Here is a 21,883-nt window from a genome sequence, read left to right on the forward strand (position 1 = left end):
CATATCCCCACCACCACCATGGGACACTCTGTTCACAACGTTGACATCAGTAAACCGCTCGCCCACAACGCCATACACGTGGTCTGCAGTTGTGAGGCCGATTGGACGTACTGCCAAATTCTCTAAAACCACTTCAAAAACATTCTAAACATTCAAATGTCTGTCAACAGCTCTCATGCCAACTGCACGTTCCCTCAACCGTGGCATTGTGCTGTGTCCCCAGCACAAGGTGCACCTGTATAATGATCATGCTGTTTAATCATCTTATTGATATGCCACACCTGTCAGGTGGATAGATCATCTTGGCTAAGTAGAAATGCTCACTAACAGGTAAGTACATTTGTGCAGAACATTTGAGAAATGTGTACATATGGAACATTTCTGGGATTTATTTCAGCTCATGAAACCAACACTTTACATGTTGCATTTATAGAGGAGCTGTTCAAAACATTGAGCCTGTTTATGTGAAGAGAAGTAGATCTTACAGAGTAGGGGTAGGCAACCCTGTTCCGTTTCAGGCACCACACCTGACCAACTGAGCTGATTGATCAGTTCAATGATTGCCTAAATTCAACACACCTGGTCTTTCAGGTCAGTTAAATTAAAAACATGAAGTGCCTGCAGCACTCCAGGACCTGGGTTGTCTAACTCTGTTCTAAACGGTGATGCTTTGTCATTAATGTTACTGTACGATCACCGTTTCCCTCCTCTACGGTTGCTCAGATGGCACAAAGTGGGACAAAAAACACCCCTCCCCACCCAAGACATAATCACCCCTCATCCCTCTCAATAACATCCTCCTGGTCAATCTGCATGGGGAGAGAAATCCCCCCCTCCTGCCAGATTACAGTGCTGGCTGCCTGGGAATAGGGTTTAAATGACATCAGGATGAATAGATGCTGTTATCATTTTTCCTCATATGCATTTGCAGCTGCTGCATAAGAGCCTAAGCAGCAAAACAACCACACAAAGACCATCTCTCCACTGTAGCACTTTGTCCTAGACCCCTCACCAGTCAAAAGCTGATTGTTTTGCTTTGAGGTGTGATTTTGTGTCTGACAGTGTTTAATATGAAATATGCCTTAGTTATTTTTTGCTAGCATAAAATGATTACCCCAAAATATGTATAGAGAAAGATAGGAACGAGAATATTCTGAACTTCCTATTTCCCAGGATAATATGACCATTTCGTCATGCTCTAGTCTAGATATTGTAGTCCCTCCCTGAAATAATACAAATCTATAAATTCAATCAAGTGTAAGCACCAAATCCAACATTTTGTTCAGAATAAAATGAACTACTGAAAACAGACATCACTTAATACAAAAACAATTTATTAGACATTGTCCAGGTCCAAGTACCAACAGACCTGAAGAAACAATAAAAAAATGCTACAAACTTCCAAGAACAAATATAACTGAAATCTACACAAAGTTTATTCTTAAAAATACATGACCATAAAATCAAAAAAAAGATACAAGATGTAAGGGGGTTCTCATCATTTGTGATATAACAGACTGGAAAGACCTTGAATGAGGAAGTGTGTGAGAGCGCGAGAGACGCTGTGTGTATGTGATATTCTACCTGGGGGGGGGGTAACAGTAACGCAGCAGTCACGTGGGCAGCGAATGAGAGAGGGGTACTAGAGGTAGCTAGCAGAGAGCAAGAGCAGTTCTAGAGAGGTAGCAGACAGACAAAGAGAAAGGAGGCAGAGGTAGCAGAAAGGTGTAGAGGGGCGTTGAAATGAACGAAGATGGATGAAGAGAGGTAGCGCTAGCAGAAAGGTGTAGAGGGGCGTTGTAATGAACGAAGATGGATGAAGAGAGGTAGCGCTAGCAGAAAGGTGTAGAGGGGTGTTGAAATGAACGAAGATGGATGAAGAGAGGTAGCGCTAGCAGAAAGGTGTAGAGGGGTGTTGAAATGAACGAAGATGGATGAAGAGAGGTAGCGCTAGCAGAAAGATGTAGAGGGGTGTTGAAATGAACGAAGATGGATGAAGAGAGGTAGCGCTAGCAGAAAGGTGTAGAGGGGTGTTGAAATGAACGAAGATGGATGAAGAGAGGTAGCGCGAGCAGAAAGGTGTAGAGGGGCGTTGTAATGAACGAAGATGGATGAAGAGAGGTAGCGCTAGCAGCTACATTGTCAGCACCAGAACAGCTAGACGCCCACTCCACCACTGAGGAGGAGCTCATGGTTTTTAACTTCAACTATATCACCATATCTAGCTCACTAAAAGGATGGATGAATGTCAGTGGGATATTAGGCCTGTGTGTGAGCAGCCTCCAGTGTACTAGAGCAGGGTTCAGCTAAGTGTGTGAGTAGTACAGTGCCTAGCTGGTGGGGGCTATGAGTTATGGGCCCTCTGGACACCCCCATCGATCGGTGGTTTGACCCATGTGATAGGAGGGGCGGGGGGCAGAGCAGCCGAGCAGACAGTCAAACACCTGTCTCAGCTGTACGCACATTCTGCTCTTCTGACACACCAACAACATACACACAAACACATGAACACACACTTTGGACTACAGTGTTTTTAGCTTCAGAAGAGCGAAGTGAGTGTGAGGTAGATTCTCAGTGAGTGTGTGTGTGTGAAGGGAGGGTTACTGGCCCCCTCTGTGTGTGTCGAAGGAACCTTCATGATCCCATTCATTACAGTACACAACACACGTCCCTAAACGATCAACTAGCCCTCAAACCCAACTAGCTCCCCCTGGTGTTGTGTTGGGGGAAGACGTGAGGGAGGGGGAGGAAGAGGGGGAGTTGGTGTTGCGCTGAAGGAGAGGAAGAGACTACTGTGTCAATCTAAAAAGGTGAGAGGGAAAAGTGGGAGTTTTCCGATTTCCTCCAGGAATATCAGCTTCATATTCTTTTAAAATAGAGAACACACAATATATTCTTAAAAATGACTGGGAGGAGCCTATCTGGTCTGTCCCACACCAGACTGACTGAGGAGAAAACAGTGTTCTTACTAGGAGGGCCAGAGCCACAGACCCCTTGACGCTGTGCCCTGAGAGGGAAGTGTGTGTGTGTGTGTGTAAGCCAGGATGAGTTTTTGGAGCTGAGAGAACACTCAGCCAGTAGCAAGGCCATCAATGAGCTGATGTTTTATAAGAGGTGAGTGTGTGTTGGTGTGTGTTTGTTTGGGGGCAGGGATCTTAGCTGTCAGCAACTCGTGCTGGGGCTGCCGCTTGAGGTCCCACAGATGCTGGGGGCATACCATCAGCCTGTACAGGCGAGGGGCCAGGGTCTGAGGACAGAGAACACACTGGTTTGAGAATGGGACACACCAACACACACACTTTTCTGGCTGATTAGGATCTGGAAGGCGGATACGGATAGTTTACTCACACATGCCGTTGGGGGCTCCAGGTTGGCGGGGACCCATCATGGGAGGCATGCTGCCAGTGGGGGGGCCGCCAGGCATCATGCGTCCTGGCATGGGTTGACCGGGCCCTCCCATTGGTCCTAAACAGAAGGAGAGGCTTGGTGAGACTCTTGGCCTATCACAGAATCAGTGTGCTGGAACATGTTTTTGAAAACAGACTAATGTTTCCGAGCTGATATTTGGTGTTATTCCCTTGCCTTGGATATAGTTCCAGGACTTTTGGGGTCTTTGTGTGCTTCTTTGCTGAGAAACGGTGTGCTCCAGTGTGTGTGTCCTTACCGGTCTGTTGCGGGTGGTGGGGACCCATGGGGTGGAACCCGGGTCCGGGAGGGCCGTGTCCGGAGTGCATGGCGGGAGGGGGTCCGTGGTGGGAGGGTCCGTGGTGCATGCCTGGCCCTGGGGGGCCATGGTGGGGTGCGGGGCCCTGGGCCACTGTGTTGGCCTGCTGCTGCTCCATCTGCTGGCGGGCCTTCATCTCAGCATACTTCAGCTGCTCCATGTGGAAGGCCTGGCGCTCCGTCAGCAGCTGCTGCCTCTGCAACTCCAACTGGAGGGGGGGGGGTCATCATTTTATCATACTATTAATCAAGATTATCATTCCCCTTCACTTCTCAAAAGCCCACAAGTAGAAGGATGATCATTACTCATAGTATCACTTTGAAAAGATAATCATGTCAATAAAGCTAATTTCATTGGACAGAGAGAGAGGATGATAAACCAAGTCAACAGTGGTATATGGAGCAGGGTGGTGATACAGAAACAGCTTCATTTCATGGATTGATAAATCAAAGAATGAAGGAGAGGAATAAGAAGAGAAAGGAAATCATTTTAAAAAAGGAGTATAAGCCATAAAGACAAGCTGATCACGATAGCGGACATTATGACAGAAGGGAAGAGCGGTACAGCGGGAGAGAGGAAAAGCAATGGAATGAGACTGTGGGGAGGAAGAGAGGGGGCAGTGAAACAGGACCACTCTGGAAGCAGGAAGGAGAGAGGGAGCAATGGCTGGAAATGTCGATAAAGGGATTGATTTGCATGCAATAAACCACTAACACTCTCTCTGACACGGAATCAATGGGGGGAATTCCATTACCAAAACCCTACAGAGACACAGGGATGGAGAGATGTGGAAAAAGAGATGGAAGGAGGTGAGGAAGTCTATTCCCTGTGTAAGTACATTTGTAGAGGAGGGAGAGTATGAAGTACCAAAGACAGTGAGGAGTGCCCTGATTTAGTGTTTGTATATATATGTGTGTAAGACGGAGACACAGTGTGTGTATGAGTGTGTGTGTGTATAACCCAGTGTTTACAGCCTGTGGTAGCGGTAGGAGGGAGGCAGCCTGGGTGCTGTTCCAGAGGGTTATGTAACGACTGGCTAGCCTTTTCATGCACTATTTATCAGGCTTCTCAACTAGGCTGCGGTCCGCAGCAGCTCCACGCTTTAGAGTTTTACACTCCCGACACACACACACACACACAGCCTGACTTTCCACTGGACTAGAGGCCCACTATCACCCAGCAGTTAGTTGACTAGCTTATTGTATTGCTCTTAAACCATGTGTATCCAAATGGGCACAGCAACGATGCCTGACCCTTCCCCAAGTGCTTTCCCTTCATATGCTTACATGCTCTTTACTCTACTATCCTCTGTGTACTCCGCAACTACCCCTCAAAATTACCACCCATTATTAATGCAAATGTTGTATATTGACACTTCACTTCCTCTGTTGTATATTTTGGCCCACTCCCAAAACCTTCGATTTGTTCAGCCAAGTTATCCATCTGCAATTGGCTCTCCCTCACACAAATCTCTGAAATGCCTGGATGGGTGACAACTGATATAGATACCGCTAAAATCCAGATGCATATCCAATCCTTTCAACACCCCAAAGGGATCTGAAACTACAAGCACCTTCAACCCGCATGCAGTCTCCCGTTGAACTACAATTCCCACAATCCACCGTGGGGCCACTACTTACAGCCTCTTTCTCTCGGTCCATGATAGTCTCCAGCTCCTCAAAGTGTCTGAGCTTGATCTCCAGCTTCTTCATCTGAGTCTCCACCAGCAGAGCCACCAGAGACTTGATCTTCCTCTCCTCCACTGCCGCCAGGTGCTACAGGGAAAGCGAGGAATACAGAAGAAAGATGTAACGGAAATATAAAGCGTTGCCTTACGGCCAAACTAGACTGGCCAGGTAGTAGAAGCGTAGCGCAAGAGCTTTTGAGCCGTGGGCAAAACTGACACCGATCAATGAGATGCTACACCGGCAGCACAAGCATAGCATGAGTGAATGGAGCTGCCGAAGCATCTGTTAAGGCTTCGGATCTATTTCATGCATTTCGAAAAGCCGGCTCACGCTTTCGATATCTTGCTACTTCTGGTTTCGAACGCCAAAAACAGAGCATTCCGAAACACAGCGCTATGCTTACGGTGTGGTTTCGGGTTTCGATATACAAAGTGCTATCCCCTTGACCCTCTGGAAGAAGCAAACCTTGGCCTTGGTGGCAGCTGAGGCGAGGGCAGCGGCAGCTGCAGTGGCAATGTTTCCCTCCCCCCCGTCCGGCTCTAGCTTCTTCCTCTCCTCTTCCTCCTCTTCCATCGCTCCCTGCTCCGCCTTCTCTTTGTCCTCCTCTGAGGTCTCCATGGCCGCCTCCTTGTCTTTGTCTGAAAACGTTGCGAAAACAGTGTTTATTCAATCATTCAAGTCGATGCAGGACTTAAACAACCCAAATACAAAACGTATATTCTGCTTAGATCTACTCTACCTGCTGTAGCCTTGCCCTCTCCTCCCTCACTCTCTCCCTCCTCCCGTTCAGACGGTTCGGCCGTCTCGCTCTTCACCTTCTGTCCCTCGGCCAGCTTCTCAGCAGACTCACTGGGCTTCTCCGCCTCGTCCTTAGACTCAGCCTGAGACAACAGAGACAGGTAAGACTAAAGTGTTACACAGCTGATTATAGTTACAGTGCCTTCGGAAAGTATTCAGACCCCTTGACTTTTTCCACATTGTAGTACGCTACAGCCATATTCAAAAACAGATGAAAAATACAATTCCTTCGCAATCTACACACAATACCCCATAATGACAAAGCGAAAACAGGTTTTTTCTAAATGTTAGCCAATGTATAAAATAAAAAACAGAAATACCTTATTTACATAGGTATTCAGACCTTTTGCTATGAGACTTGAAATTGAGCTCAGGTGCATCGTGTTTCCATTGATCATCCTTGAGATGTTTCTACAACTTGATTCGAGTCCACCTGTGGTTTATTAAATTGATTGGACATGATTTGGAAAGGCACACACCTGTCTATATAAGGTCCCACAGTTGACAGTGCATGTCAGAGCAAAAACCAAGCCATGAGGTCGAAGGAATTGTCCGTAGAGCTCAGAGACAGGACTGTGTCGAGGCACAGATCTGGGGAAGGGTACCAAAACATTTCTGCAACATTGAAGGTCCCCGAGAACACAGTGGCCACCATCATTCTTAAATTGAAGAAGTTGGAACCACCAAGACTCTTCCTAGAGCTGGCCGTGCGGCCAAACTGAGAAACCGGGGGAGAAGGCCCTTGGTTCGGGAGGTGACCAAGAACCAGATGGTCACTGACAGAGCTGTAGCGTTCCAGAAGGACAACCATCTCTGCAGCACTCCACCAATCATGCCTTTATGGTAGAGTGGCCAGACAAAACCACTCCTCAGTAAAAGGCACATAACAGCCAGCTTGGAATTTGACAAAAGCCATCTAAAGGACTCTGACCATGAGAAACAAGATTCTGTGGTCCGATGAAACCAAGATTGAACTCTTTGGCTTGAATGCCAAGCATCCCATCTGGAGAAAACCTGGAACCATCCCTACGGTGAAGCATGGTGTTGCCAGAATAATGCTGTGTGGATGTTTTTCAGCGGCAGGGACTGGGAGACTAGTCAGAATCGAGGCAGAGATGAACAGCACAAAGTACAGAGAGATCCTTGATGAAAACCTGCTCCAGAGTGCTCAGGACCTCAGACTGTGGTGAAGAATCACCTTCCAAAAGGACAACGACCATAAACACACAGCCAAGACAACACAGGAGTGGCTTCGGGACAAGTTTGTGAATGTCCTTGAGTGGCTCAGCCACTCAGCCCCAACTTGAACCCGATCGAACATCTCTGGAGAGACCTGAAAATAGCAGTGCAGCGACACCCCCCATCCAACCTGACAGAGCTTGAGAAGATCTGCAGAGAAGAATGGGAGAAACTCCTCAAATACAGGTGTGCCAAGCGTGTCATACCCAAGAAGACCAGAGGCTGTGATCGCTGCCAAAGGTGCTTCAACAATGTATTGAGTAAAGGGACTAAATACTTTGGGGGGAAAATTATTTTTAAAAACTTGTTTTTGCTTTGTCATTATGGGGTAGTGTGTGTCAACCGATAAGATTTTTTTTTCAAATTTTAGAATAAGGCTGTAACGTAACAAAATGAGGGAAGAAGTCAAGAGGTCTGAATACTTTCGAATGCACCGTACATACAGGTCACACAGAACTGAGAAACACAAATGTAGGATGATATAGAGCTGAGAAATACCAAACTGAAGACTATTGCCAGACAGCTCTCAATTACCCAAGGAGAAAAATATGCAAAACCGAACGAGGGTCAAAGCTAATGCCCTGCATTTCAATAAGCCTGCAGTAAAGCCATCAGGACTAGAACCGGTGTAGATAGGCGATGGCTAATGAAGGTTAATGAACATTTCAGCCTCTACAGTGGTCACTGATGCATGGCTGACTCCTGCTAATGTTATCTGTGGCGTTACATTTGCCCCGTGGCCTTCCTAAACACAGACAGATAGGGTGGATGGATGGAGAGAGAAGAATAGAGTAAGCGAAAGGGTGGATGGATGGAGAGAGAAGAATAGAGTAAGCGAAAGATGGAAGGAGAGTAGTAAATGGAGGGACAGACTGTACGACTGCCAGCTTTTAAAAAATTAAGTTAAACTGTTTGACGTCTTCTGTGCACATATGAATGTATCCTACGATGTAACTACAACGAGATGGATGTTGTTCTTCTTTGTTTTATTATCTCGCTGTCATACTGTGTTCAAACGTGTTCGATTTTGCCTAGCCATCTGGTTTCAAGAGGACCACAATGGAAATAAGTCCCAGACTGTGTGTTATCCTCCATGATTTTACTCATGTACATAAACTCGCAAAAAAAAAAACATCCCTTTTTCAGGACCATGTCTTTCAAAGATAATTCGGAGAAATCCGATTAACTTCACAGATCTTCATTGTAAAGGGTTTAAACACTGTTTCCCATGCTTGTTCAATGAACCATAAACAATTAATGAACATGCACCTGTGGAACGGTCGTTACGACACTAACAGCTTACAGACAGTAGGCAATTAAGGTCACAGTTATGAAAACTTAGGACTGCCTGAGTTACACCAGGAACACACAATCCCTCCATCAGTGCTCAGACTGTCACAGTTGGTTGGCCGAGAGAGGCTGGACTGAGGGCGTGTAGGCCTGTTGTAAGGCAGGTCCTCGCCAGACATCACCTGCAACAACGTTGCCTATGGGCACAAACCCACCCTCGCTGGACCAGACAGGACTGGCAAAAAGTGTTCTTCACTGACAAGTCGCGGTTTTGTCTCACTAGGGGTGATGGTCGGATTCGAGTTTATCATCGAAGGAATGAGCATTACACTGAGCCCTGTACTCTGGAGCGGGATCGATTTGTAGGTGGAGGGTCCGTCATGGTCTGGGGCGATGTGTCACAACATCATTGGACTGAGCATGTTGTCATTGCAGGCAATCTCAGCGCTGTGCGTTACAGGGAAGACATCCTCCTCCCTCATGTGGTACCCTTATTGCAGGCTCATCCTGACAGTGCCACTAGCCATACTACTCATTCTGTGGGTTATTTCCTGCAAGACAGGAATGTCAGTGTTCTGCCGTGGTCAGCGAAGAGCCCAGATGTCAATCCCATTGAGCACGTCTGGGACCTGTTCGATCAGAGGGTGAGGGCTAGGGCCATTCCCCCCAGAAATGTCCGGGAACTGGCAAATCTGGTGCAGTCCATGAGGAGGAGATGCACTGCAGTACTTAATGCAGCTGGTGGCCACACCTGGTGGCCACACTGTTACTTTTGATTTTGACCCCCCCCTTTGTTCAGGGACACATTATTCAATTTCTGTTAGTCACATGTCTGTAGAAATGGTTCAGTTTATGTCTCAGTTGTTGAATCTTCTGTTCATACAAATATTTACACATGTTAAGTTTGCTGAAAATAAAAGCAGTTGACAGTGAGAGGACGTTTTTTTGTTGTTGCTGAGTTTATATGGCTTTTTCAAGTTTTATGTGAGCTGTATTTTTTTATGGTTGAATTAATAAACTATGCTAAAGACCTCTCTCGCCCCTGGGCTTTCTCACCTTGTCAGGCTGCTGGGAGTCGGAGTCTGTGTCCACCTTCTCGGTCTCTGCTGGCTCTACAGTGACAGAGAGAGAAGGAGGGGCTTAGAGTAGAGGGATAGACAAAGAAAAATACATTTCTCAGAGAAAATCATCAAACAGATTATGCATCATAAGTAGACGCTCGCCATGACTCAGACATTATTGTGGTTAGGAATGACAGTGTGCGTGTGTCTGCAAACGTGGGAGAAAGCGAGCGAGTCGATGTGGAGTGAGAGTGCATGAATGTGTGTGTTTGAAAAAGCATGCACGCATGTGCATTTGGGCACATTTTTTACTATGTGAGTATTGACCTGTATGAGAGATGGTAGACTGCTTTGGGGAGGGTATTGAATGCATTTAGGCCATTTATTGGTTGTTGATGCATGTATGTGTAACATGCATTTATTCATGTGTAATTGCCGATTGAGCGATTGCTGTGTGTGTACCAGGCATTGAGGCCGTGGCACATGGCATGGTGTTGACCCAGTTTCAACCCCTTCCCCCACGCCCCATCTGCCATTCTAATCCACTGGACACAGACATAACACACACTCTGAAGAAACCTCTACGTTGCCCCCCCCGCCCCCCCCCATTGGCCATCTAGATTTCAGTTGGCACCTCAAAATGTTCTGGTGAGAATACACACCTGGGTTTACCCACGCGAACGCACACACACACACACATGCAGGAGGTAGGAATAAGGTCTAGGTGACCTGCGGACAGCTGGCTACTAGCAGCCTCGCCCTAACCTGTTAGCTGTGGTCTGTGTGTCTTGGCTATTTGCTGCCCTCCACTGGTAACACTCAGTACTCCATCTAGATGTGGGGGTGTATCTGGGTGAGTATTTTGTGTGAGTGAGTATTGCATGCATGAGTATGTTTGATGTATGTGATGAGAGAATGTTTCTGTATGTTTATATGAAAGCCTGTGTGTTTACACAATTCTATACGTAATGCTATTTGATACTGTGACTTTATTGAGATGTTCCAAACATATCGCTCACCATATGTCTTCTGCAGAGGGACAAGAGAGCCATGAGAAAACAAGCTCTGACCAGTCATGGAAATAAAAGTGCTAATATCAAATTGGCTCCCTATTTAAAAAGATGGCAAATGAGCTATGAAGGAAAAATACTGGAGTTTTGGCGCAGGTACAACCAACTGTGATAGTTTTTGAGTACGCTCGAGAGTATTTTTTTTATCTACCTTCGCTAATGTGCAACCGTGTGTGTATGTATATCTGAATGCATGTGTTCTGTTCCAAGTGTGTGTGTTACCGGTCTTCTCGGGCTCCTCGGGGGCGGTTCCTGCGATGCCGCTGCTCTCCAGGCCATAGGCGGGGTCTACCTTGCCCGTGCTGCGGGCCGCCTCCTGCACCTTCTTCACATGGGCCTCCACCAGCTCTGCTGGCACCTCCTCACGCACACGGCTAAACTCCTCTGGAGAGAGAGGGAGACACTGTGGTTAGCTACAGACTCACACCATGTGATAGTCCCTCCACACACACACAGATATGTTCAAACACACAGCGATATTACACACACACACAACCATATTACGACACACTACATGCAGCGTGATATTACATACAAATGAAAACATCTTATTTTGTGAATAAACACATTGTGATAAAACACCCTTGCAAATGACCCACACAACACGTACCCAGGGCTGCCTTGGCGGCGGCAGAGGCCACACGGGGATCCACCACGGAGGCCAGGAAGGCCACGGTGCTCATGACAGGGTTGCCTGACTGGCTGAAGGGTACGGGCTGGTAGGCCAGGGGGCCCAGGGACGACTCAGAGTTCTCCAGGTAGGGGTCCTCGATGGGCAGACGCAGGAAGTGCAGGATACACTCGTCCTGGGTGCGCGAGCCCACATGCTCCGACACCTTGTTCCAGTCGTCCTTGTACATCTCCAGAGCCTGGTAGGGAGGAGATAGAGGAATGAGAAGGGCTCTGATAGGCTGGTAGGTTTCTGTCTGTTGTGACTGACGTACCTCCAATAGGAGCAGAGTCTCCTGCTCGGTCCACTCCCGGCCGCCGCTGGTTCCTTTACTCTTGGGGTTCTTCTTGGAGTAGAGGTCGTTACGCAGGCCAAAGTTCTGCATGTCAGAGGGCTTGTCTTTGCCCTTCTCTGGGAAGTTGATCATCTGCTGGCCGGAGGGGATCTAAAAGGACGGAGGAGAGACAGGGGAGAAGGTTGAAAGGAATTACACTGTGGTCAGAGGCACTGTGGGCAGTGAACACTCTCACACAGTCGCTCAACATTTGTGACCCATTAAATCATCAAAAATCAATGGCTACAGACACAACGCCTGTATGTGTATTTGGATATAATTCGCTATCGGCACTAACAGGCTTGGGTTTAAAGACCCTTCCCCTAGCCCCTACTCCCTCAGTATCCAATGACCTGAAAGGACTGAATAGGTGAAAGCAATGTGGCCAAAGCTCCATGTAGTTTTCTAACCTGTGGGGGGCGGTGGTGCATCGGCGTCAGGCCAGAGGGGGTGTCAGCCAGCACGTTGAAGTGGGGGGTGGGCGGGGGGCCCATGGGGAGGGGCCGGCTCTCAGCATCCACCTGGTAGTTCACCAGCCCCCACTGCTCCAGGAACGCATGCACCCTAGTAGTTAGATACATGCAAAGAATATACTCCACAATCACCCCTCTTGATCTAGAGCAAGACAAAACAGTCCAACTAAACCTGGGTCTTATTCATTAGGCACCAAACAGAAAGAATCTGACTGGAGCAATAAGGAACAACCTAAACCAGTCATATTTTTTAAGAAACGCATATTACAAAGCGTTTTGCATACGGTGTGCCCTGTCAAACAATGACCTAGCTTCTGCCCTAAGGAATCCATTTCATGTTGACCCCTTGACCCTTCACCTCATTACGGCACACACGTCTCCGGTTAGGTTCCTGCGGCAGGAGGTGGAGGTCAGGTACTCCTGGGGGTTGAGCCGGTACGTGTCGATCATGAAGTTACGGTAGGCCAGGTATCTGACAGGGACAAACACATTTTTACAAACAAACCACTGAATCGTCAGAACAAGGACATAATGTGTTAGACAAAAATATGTGTGTGTGTGTACAACAAAAAATTATTTGTGAAAGCGTGCGTCTGCGGTTCTTTAATGGGTTGAGTGAGTTGTGTGTGGGGCAGTGTTCTTTGCGGACTCACATTTCTGGGGACTTGGACTTGTTCTTGCCGTTGAAGAACTCTGGCAGTGCACGCCTCTCAATCTCATGGATACTGAAAGGGATGGGGGGGATAAACTCAGACACAAACATAAAATACAGCCCAACACCCCCACCCAAGACACACACAATACACTACCCACACACTAAGAACAGTGGGCCATCCTCACCAGTTGTAGTCGAACCAGGCGGCGTAGCTTGGGATGATGATGTGGTGGGTCTGCTCGGTCACGTTGTCCTCGCTGGAGTCGATGAGGCGGTTGACCTCGGCCTTGCCCTGCTCCTCCTCCTCCTACAGGGGGAGACAGAGTCAAACAGATGAGATCAGGTCAACATAGGCAAGCAAGGAGAGCAGAATTTTGGCTAGGGGGTAGGTCAGTTTCTATTATATACAAATGGAGGATAAATGTCCAGATTCATCCGGAATAATCCCATCCCAAATGTAGGAGAACTGAATCAGAATGAGACTGGGTCTGGTGCTACTTTACTGCTTACAGAACAGGACCTGGTTTCCCAAAAACATTGTACGGCTAAGATCATCGTTACAACATAGGCAGCATCGTTAAGTCTCGGAGGTGTTTCCCCAAAACCACCATTAATAATGGTGCACTTGAAAACGCTTGTGATGTAATGCATGCTTCAGACCAATCATAGAACAGAGAAGTGCGTCGTCAGATGCTTTATTTGCCCTCCCGCGTCACTTCTAGACCTCCGCTAAACATAGACCCACATGGTTTATCAGTCTATGTGACCGCCGATAACTTCAGAACACAGTTGACTACAAATACAAAAGTTGCCAATATCTCTGCGATGGACACAAACAAGCGACACATAAAAACCCAACTGAGCTATATTTTGCTACTCGTAGGCTACTGTCTAATTTGCCTCAATATATTTCATGGTGTGTAGCCTAACGATGTGCCAAATTGGTGACTTAGTGCATTGTCATTGGATAAGCATTATAATAAGTGGACTCAATATTTGCAGCCGTAGGTGTTAATAGGAGCTGATCCGTCATCAGTATTGTGAAATAATTCTAATTTTAAAGAAAGATTTTAATGGAGAAAGCTGATCCGAGACCAGCACTACCAGGTCTAAGTTCCATCTCTTTCGGGAAACCGGGCCCAAATCTACAAATGGGTAGACATTGCTTCTAAACACTGACACCAGGCCAGATATTTTTCCATCCCTCTTCTGGATATGCTAAGAAGTGGGGGTTAGGATAATCTGATCCTAGATCTATCAATGACGACTATGGTTGTGGATGAATAGGGAACAGTTTACAATGAAGATAGAAAAGAGACCGCATTTAGAGGCAATCATTAAAGGTTAAGAAAAAACGGGTGTTACCTTGCCTCCGGAGACCACAGAGTCATCCTCCAGATCATCTGGAAGACCGAGAGGGGACGTTATGACATCACTCTATCCATTGCTTGACTCAATACATCTCGGTGATTGACAATTTGGTACTGAGACAGGTATATACTTAAACACTGAAATAGTTCTGCACACACACACACACACTTACCCAAGTCAGCCACTGCCCCTCCCTTCACTGGGGTGTTCTCACTATCTTTCTTAGGGTTCACTGAGGACAGGGAAGAAGAAAAATAGGCCGAAGAATAGCCAGAGAGTATGGTAAGGGTGAAATACACTGACAGTAGCTAAAGGCTGTCTCTTCTCTTGTAAGCGCGCTTTTCGAATAGCACTCCATTCAATGCACCACTGAAGAAAGTCCCCCCCCCGGGCAATTCCATGCCATCTTGGCAAGGACAGAGTGTACATGTGTAACAATTAGTTACTTTCTAACTCAGAGAGGAACAAACTGCAGTTACTACAGAGAGGAATAAACTGCAAGTCAACATGGTGACAAACATAAGATGGATGTACCGAGAGAAAGAAACAGGACCAGAAAGAATGGGAGATTTACAACATGTGATTTAGAGTGACTGAGCCAATGAAGGAGGACGGAGGGACCACGGGGAGGTAGGGGTGAGAAAGAGGACAGAGTGAAGGATCGAGAGGGAGGAGAGCAGATGTGGGAGAGGGAGACAAGAGGGATGAGTTGGACAATCAACTGACCGTTCTTGGGCAAAGTGACCTCCTCCATGCTGGGAACAGGCGAGGGGTCCTCCATGTCCTTGGTCAGGTCCTCTTCCTCCTCCTCCTCCTCGCCACGGTGGCCACGACGCTTCCAGTGAGACCCAGGATTACTGGGGACAGGAGAAGAGGTCAAAAGGTCAGTGAAGTTTGCCCAAGACACCGATCCAGGGTCAGTTTAGTGTTTTTCTCTAAGGTTATGATTTGGGAAGGTTAACTAAGTTCTTAGATATAGGGGGCGCTATTTTAATTTTGGGATGAAAAACGTTCCCGTTTTAAACAAGATATTTTGTCACGAAAAGATGCTCGACTATGCATATAATTGACAGCTTTGGAAAGAAAACACTCTGACGTTTCCAAAACTGCAAAGATATTGTCTGTGAGTGCCACAGACCTGATGTTACAGGCGAAACCCAGATAAAAATCCAATCAGGAAGTGCCGCATTTTTTGAAACCGCCTCATGCCAATGACTCCTTATATGGCTGTGAATGGGCCACGAATGAGCTTAGGCCTTCTGTCGCTTCCCCAAGGTGTTGACAGCATTGTGATGTATTTGTAGGCATATCATTGGAAGATTGACCATAAGGCTAAGCTTGTGTTTGAATATATTTATTTAATTTAATTTGCGATTTTCATGAATAGGAAACATTGCGTTATGGTAATGCGCTTGAGGCTATGATTACGCTCCCGGATACGGGATTGCTCATCGCTAGAGGTTAAGCTTGTCCTAGAGCTGTAGTTATTGGGGGACTCACCCCTTCTTGCCACCCTTCTTGCGAGACTCGGCTGGGGTGGTCGGGGGAGATGGCGAGCGCCTCCTCTTCTTCCCGGCGGCGTTGGCCTTGCGCTCCTTACGATCGGGTGTACGGGAAGACTGATCAGAACCACGAGGGATGGCCAGATGAGAGAGAGAGAATGAGAAGATGGAACAGTCTCACACAGAGGGGAGCGGGGGAGGAGGAGAAGAGGGAGGATGTGGTGGTGAGGAGAGGATAGCTTGAAAGGATGGGTGACACGACACAGACAAGAACAAGACAACAATCCACCGTGCAGAGCCCTGTGGTGCAGCAACTCACCGAGACACACACTTCCTAAGAATCCATAACACACACCTCAAGAGTTTGGCCTACCTCCTCCTCCTTTGGGAAGATCCTCTGGCGGAAGCTCACAGTCTTCTTGTTCTCATCCACCTCATAGTCTTCCTCATTCATCCACTCGTTGAAGGCGTCTGTGTCCAGGACCCACTTGGCATGCACCTGGCAGGGGAGAGGAGTCGAAGCTAATCCACTACTCAAGGGTGGTGTTGTCTGCTAGTACTATTCAGGCTGGAGACAGGGGTTCATTTGGCGCATATATATAAATAAAAAACATTAAACATGACAGGATGCTCGATCCTCACCTTCCAGGGCTTCTCAGAGATGGGTGGGTCCTCCACATCCCCTTCCACGTCGCTGGTGGACACCCAGGTGTCATAACTGACCACACAGAGAAGAGGGGTTAAAGGTCAGTAACAGGTCACAGTGGGTGGATGTGTAAGAGGGCAGAGTGGACCAGCAAAGCTGAACAGTGCCAGTCTCTCACCTGTCTGGGTACATGCCCCAGTGCACCAGCACCTGCTTGTCCTTACGCATGACCGGACGCAGCCACTCCTCTGCAAGACAAACACACAGCTTGCTATCAGCATATACACACACATCCTCAAGTAATGCATACCGACTGCTGTATTAATAACAGTATATTACTGTATACACACACGTCACTTTCTTCACTAAAATAACATCCTAGATCTGAATGAATGAAATATTCTTATTAAATACTTTTTTCTTTACATAGTTGAATGTGCTGACAACAAAATCACACAAAAATGATCAATGGAAATCAAATGTATCAACCCATGGAGGTCTGGATTTGGAGTCACACTCAAAATTAAAGTGGAAAACCACACTACAGGCTGATCCAACTTTTATGTAATGTCCTTAAAACAAGTCAAAATGAGGCTCAGTAGTGTGTGTGGCCTCCACGTGCCTGTATGACCTCCCTACAACGCCTGGTCATGCTCCTGATGAGGTGGCGGATGGTCTCCTGAGGGATCTCCTCCCAGACCTAGACTAAAGCATCCGCCAACTCCTGGACAGTCTGTGGTGCAACGTGGCGTTGGTGGATTGAGCGAGACATGATGTCCCAGATGTGCTCAATTGGATTCAGGTCTGGGGAACGGACGGGCCAGTCCATAGCATCAATGCCTTCCTCTTGCAGGAACTGCTGATATACTCCAGCCACATGAGGTCTAGCAATGTCTTGCATTAGGAGGAACCCAGGGCCAACTGCACCAGCATATGGTCTCACAAGGGGTCTGAGGATCTCATCTCGGTACCTAATGGCAGTCAGGCTACCTCTGGCGAGCACATGGAGGGCTGTGTGGCCCCCCAAAGAAATGCCACCCCACACCATGACTGACCCACCGCCAAACCGGTCATGCTGGAGGATGTTGCAGGCAGCAAAACGTTCTCCACAGTGTCTCCAGACTCTGTCACGTCTGTCACATGTGCTCAGTGTGAACCTGCTTTCATCTGTGAAGAGCACAGGGCGCCAGTGGCGAATTTGTCAATCTTGGCGTTCTCTGGCAAATGCCAAACGTCCTGCACGGTGTTGGGCTGTAAGCACAACCCCCACCTGTGGACGTCGGGCCCTCATACCACCCTCATGGAGTCTGTTTCTGACCGTTTGAGCAGACACATGCACATTTGTGGCCTGCTGGAGGTCATTTTGCAGGGCTCTGGCAGTGCCCCTCCTTGCACAAAGGCAGAGGTAGCGGTCCTGCTGCTGGGTGGTTGCTCTCCTATGGCCTCCTCCACATCTCCTGATCTACTGGCCTGTCTGCTGGTAGCGCCTCCATGCTCTGGACACTACGCTGACAGACACAACTTCTTGCCACAGCTCGCATTGATGTGCCATCCTGGATGAGCTGCACTACCTGAGCCACTTGTGTGGGTTGTAGACTCCGTCTCATGCTACCACTAGAGTGAAAGCACCGCCAACATTCAAAAGTGGCCAAAACATCAGCCAGGAAGCATAGGAACTGAGAAGTGGTCTGTGGTCACCACCTGTAGAACCACTTCTTTATTGGGGGTGTCTTGGTAATTGGCTATAATTTCCACCTGTCTATTCCATTTGCACAACAGCATGTGAAATGTATTGTCAATCAGTGTTGTTTGATTTCACAGAAGTGTGATTGACTTGGAGTTACATTGTGTTGTTTAAGTGTTCCCTTTATTTTTTTGAGCAGTGTATACAGATATTTTTTAATTTTTTGTAATTTGGCAGATGCACTTATCCCGAGTTCTCTGCACTGGTCCCCCGTGGGAATTGAGCCCACAACCCTGCCGTTGCAAGCGCCATGCTCTACCAACTGAGCCTCATGGGATTAAGCAACAAAGTAGATGATATATACATTGCAAGGGGGTGCTTTATTTCCTTTCTCAGTAGAGCACATCACTTACCATCCTCCTGCTGGGTTGGAGAGGGGTAGATATGATGGGTGGCCTTAGACTTGTCCTCAGTGATGGAGCCCTAAAGGAAAGAAGTTAGGAATGGCTTACGATGCCATTTGAATGTCTGGCAAGTGGTGATAGAACCCTACCATTGGTTGGTGTGATTTGGGTGGGCATGTCTTACCTGGTGTCTCTTGATGATGTCCTTCAGCTTATTGGCCTGCTTCTGCTCCATGTCATGCACCAGGAATACGGTTGGTCGAGTCAGGCAGTTATTCTGAACCAGGGTTTTCTCTACATTCAAGAACATCTCTACATTCCTGTCCATCCTGGAGGGGTTCTGCAGGTCAAACCTACGCCTGCACAGATAGGAGGGATAGAACATGTTTCTGTTACTTACAGTCTCAACTCAACAGGGCATCCTTATTTCCCCTCCCTCTCTTGAAGCAACCACTACCTATATGTGATTCCATAGGAGAAAGAACATTTCAACTATTCATTCTACAAATCATATAAGTGCTCTTGGTCCAAGGTGGGAGTTATTATATTTTTTTTACCCCCCCTTTTCGCGGCCGGCTGCGACAGAGCCTGGACTCGAACCCAGAATCTCTGGTGGCACAGCTTTTAGACCACTGCGCCACCCGGGAGGCCTGAATGATGCATTTTTTAAGTATTCAATCAAGACCCTACTCACCAGCCCTGCTCGCTCTTGAACTTGTAGGTAGAGCCCAGGATGTGACACAGAGCACCCCCTGCCTTGAAGTCCAGGAAGCTCTTGGTCTGATGAGGCAATACAGAAGAAAAGGTGAGGGACGTTCCCACAAGCTGGCTCAGATAGATAAAGACAGGGCAAACTACTGTGACACAAAATGTGCAGAAGTGATCGGGAAGCACTCCAACCCTCTATAGCACATTCTTCCCTTGCCCAAAAAAGGTATTGGATTCATTTAAATTTCACTGTGTGTGTAGGTCCTGTCCCTGTCCCAACCTGGTCATGTGTAAAGATGTGTGTGGAGGAGATACTCACAGGTAACTTGGTGAGGGCAGGGTTGTTCACCCTCCGTCCGAAAGCATCTTCCTGGAACTGAAGCAGCTGCACCACCAGCCCTGCCAGGGACTTATTGGAGGGAGAGTCTGCCTGGACATACTGAGACACCACAAAGCCACTGTGTTAGTCAGGGCGGCACACTCGTGTGACAAAGGAGGGATTGAATATTGTGAGACCACAGAAGTGTTAGGCTACATAGTCAGACAAACACATGGCCAATGCAGGCACACACAAGATCTCATGAGTAGATAGCACATATTATAAGACCAAAACAGCAGCCTTTCTTAGGTATATGCAGGGTGATATGACATCACATTTTCTTTCAGTGAAGCCCCTTCACTGGTCACTGAAAAGGGTCTTCCTGGTTTCAAGAAAAGCAATAAAGTAGAAAATAGTTTATAGTTTATAGTAGCTAGCTACTTCTTTTCAATAAAGTTGTTTTCGGAAATACATGACCACGCGGAGATGTTTTGATGGTTTGCTGCTGTCAACAAAGGCATCCTTTGCTTGGTTATGTGTGGAACACATTGGTCTCCGAGCGCAAAGTAGTTCAGTACACAAGGTAGTCGAAGTTTCCCATCAAGACGATTCAGCTAATTAGCTAGACATAAATGTAAGACATTAATGGCCCAATGATCCGTTTGCTATTATCTGCACAATCACAATGTTACCAACCGTTAACGTAGCTAACTAACGTTAGTTACATCAAGTCCCGTGCCTTACCGGATGACCTCAATGTTTACATCTATGATACCGTTTCAAAACATGCTAATTTAGTTATCTTACCTACCGAAGCTAGTTTTCGCAACGTTAGCTAGCCAGATGAAAACAACTGTAATTACGTTAGCTACCTTGCTACCCCAGATGGGTAGCTTACACAAACAGACAACTCTTCAGCTAATGTGTTGGCCGTGTAACAAAACAAAACGGACAGTACGCTAAGGCTGTTCAGTTAGCAGCTAACGTTAGTTAGCCTAGTTATCTCTTGACATGTAATGTTCATGTAACGTTAGTTGGGTAATGTTGTGATAGTTTCATGCATCTAAAGAAGTCTATCTATATATCTAGTTCGCCACAAGTACCTAATAGGAGCGATAGCTTGAAAGATATATCTAGATAGCACATCCATCGTGCTAGAGACGCGTGCCTTGATGTTGGAAATCAAATGGAGGTTAAAACCAGTACTCGCTAACCTTTTTGTAGTGTTTCCCGATCCATTGGCGCACCGAATCGATCTGAGAGACCGTTTCTGCGCTCTCCCAGTATTTCGAGGAAGGACCTCCATCCTTTTTACGGCCCACCGCAGTACCGACGCCCATAGGGCCGGCTGCTGGTCCCCCTGAACCCGTTCCACCCGCTGCAGTTGCCGCTGTCGCCATTGTTTCTTGTCCTGTCCGCTGCTGTTTCGCTACTCAACCGCGTCACTCACCAAGCAGGTTTTCGAATAAAAAAAAATGCGCATGCGCAGATTTGTAAATAACACAAAGTTGTTGAATCTCGCGATAAAGAGGGTTCATTTGGGAAGGGTCAGTGTGAAGGTCAGGGTTGGAAAAGTCGTACACATTTATATGAGGAAATCTGTCGTTATGAACACATATGAATATAGTGGTCACCATTTTTTTTATTTTCCTACTTTGAATATTACTTTTAAGATAAATTGGGCTAAACATTTCTTAAAGAATCCAACTTAAATTTGGAATTTCATCCGTCATTATATCTTCTCCGGTTTTGGTGGCCTCAATTTTATGTTACATTGTAACTACAACATTGATAAGATTCCTACAAAATTATCTGCTTTTCATAGACAAGTATTTTTAGTGTGGTCGTTAATATAAAAACAGTTTTTCCCCACATAGATATTTCATTTCGAAAAATAAGGATATTTTGTATAGAAACAAGTCTATATTTTTTAAGAACTGGTATAATAATCATATCCTGCTGTGAGTCAACTTTTTATTGCAGAAGGATTGTTACTGAATTATGAGGAGAGTTCGCCTTAGAGAGTTAGCCTTAGTCTTTGATGCTATTCCATCTGAAACTCATGTTTAGAGGTGTAACCAGACCTCACCTTCTTCTCTTAATTACAGTAGACTCTCCAATAGGAAACATTTGTTTCTCCTTGCTCCCTCAGAACAACAGATCTGTATGTCCTTTATGGATATTGTATCCATTCCTTATGTCACAACTTACTGGAATACATTTGTCAATAATATCTGTTGGGAAAAA

The 21,883-nt window shown here is 46.8% G+C and overlaps 1 protein-coding gene across 4 annotated transcripts; it reads right to left on the bottom strand.

Moving 5' to 3' along the window:
• Window positions 1–1,313: 1,313 nt before the first annotated feature.
• LOC109902005 (SWI/SNF complex subunit SMARCC1) lies at window positions 1,314–21,111 on the bottom strand. Of its 4 annotated transcripts, none has more exons than XM_020498048.2 (26): window positions 20,851–21,104; window positions 19,637–19,756; window positions 19,304–19,389; window positions 18,794–18,968; window positions 18,619–18,688; window positions 16,700–16,769; window positions 16,518–16,593; window positions 16,249–16,374; window positions 15,874–15,992; window positions 15,100–15,230; window positions 14,546–14,605; window positions 14,368–14,405; window positions 13,188–13,309; window positions 13,001–13,072; window positions 12,706–12,819; window positions 12,285–12,438; window positions 11,815–11,985; window positions 11,481–11,739; window positions 11,093–11,254; window positions 9,796–9,878; window positions 6,152–6,293; window positions 5,878–6,050; window positions 5,365–5,499; window positions 3,665–3,932; window positions 3,349–3,465; window positions 1,314–3,247 (listed from the first exon to the last, which is right to left on the bottom strand). In XM_020498048.2, the coding sequence occupies exons 1-26, from the start codon at window positions 21,034–21,036 to the stop codon at window positions 3,156–3,158; spliced, it is 3,321 nt and encodes a 1,106-aa protein (XP_020353637.2). In that variant the 5' UTR covers window positions 21,037–21,104; the 3' UTR covers window positions 1,314–3,155. The 4 variants fall into 4 exon arrangements, with proteins under 4 accessions (XP_020353637.2, XP_031642672.1, XP_020353639.2 ...); XM_031786812.1 differs by having other exon boundaries at window positions 1,419–3,247; window positions 9,796–9,851; window positions 15,874–15,968; window positions 20,851–21,111; XM_020498050.2 differs by having other exon boundaries at window positions 1,419–3,247; window positions 9,796–9,851; window positions 20,851–21,103.
• Window positions 21,112–21,883: the final 772 nt, after the last annotated feature.

The sequence above is a fragment of the Oncorhynchus kisutch genome, linkage group LG13, assembly GCF_002021735.2.
Source record: "Oncorhynchus kisutch isolate 150728-3 linkage group LG13, Okis_V2, whole genome shotgun sequence".
NCBI classification, from domain to species: domain Eukaryota; kingdom Metazoa; phylum Chordata; class Actinopteri; order Salmoniformes; family Salmonidae; genus Oncorhynchus; species Oncorhynchus kisutch.

Coding starts and splice junctions, on each gene's coding strand:
- LOC109902005 (XM_020498048.2), bottom strand. CDS start 21,036: ATGGCGACAGCGGCAACTGCAGCGGGTGGAACGGGTTCAGGGGGACCA. Junction 15,993..16,248: donor TCTTCCCAAAGGAGGAGGAG/GTAGGCCAAACT, acceptor GGTTCTGATCAG/TCTTCCCGTACACCCGATCG. Junction 14,606..15,099: donor GGTCACTTTGCCCAAGAACG/GTCAGTTGATTG, acceptor CCCTGTCCTCAG/TGAACCCTAAGAAAGATAGT.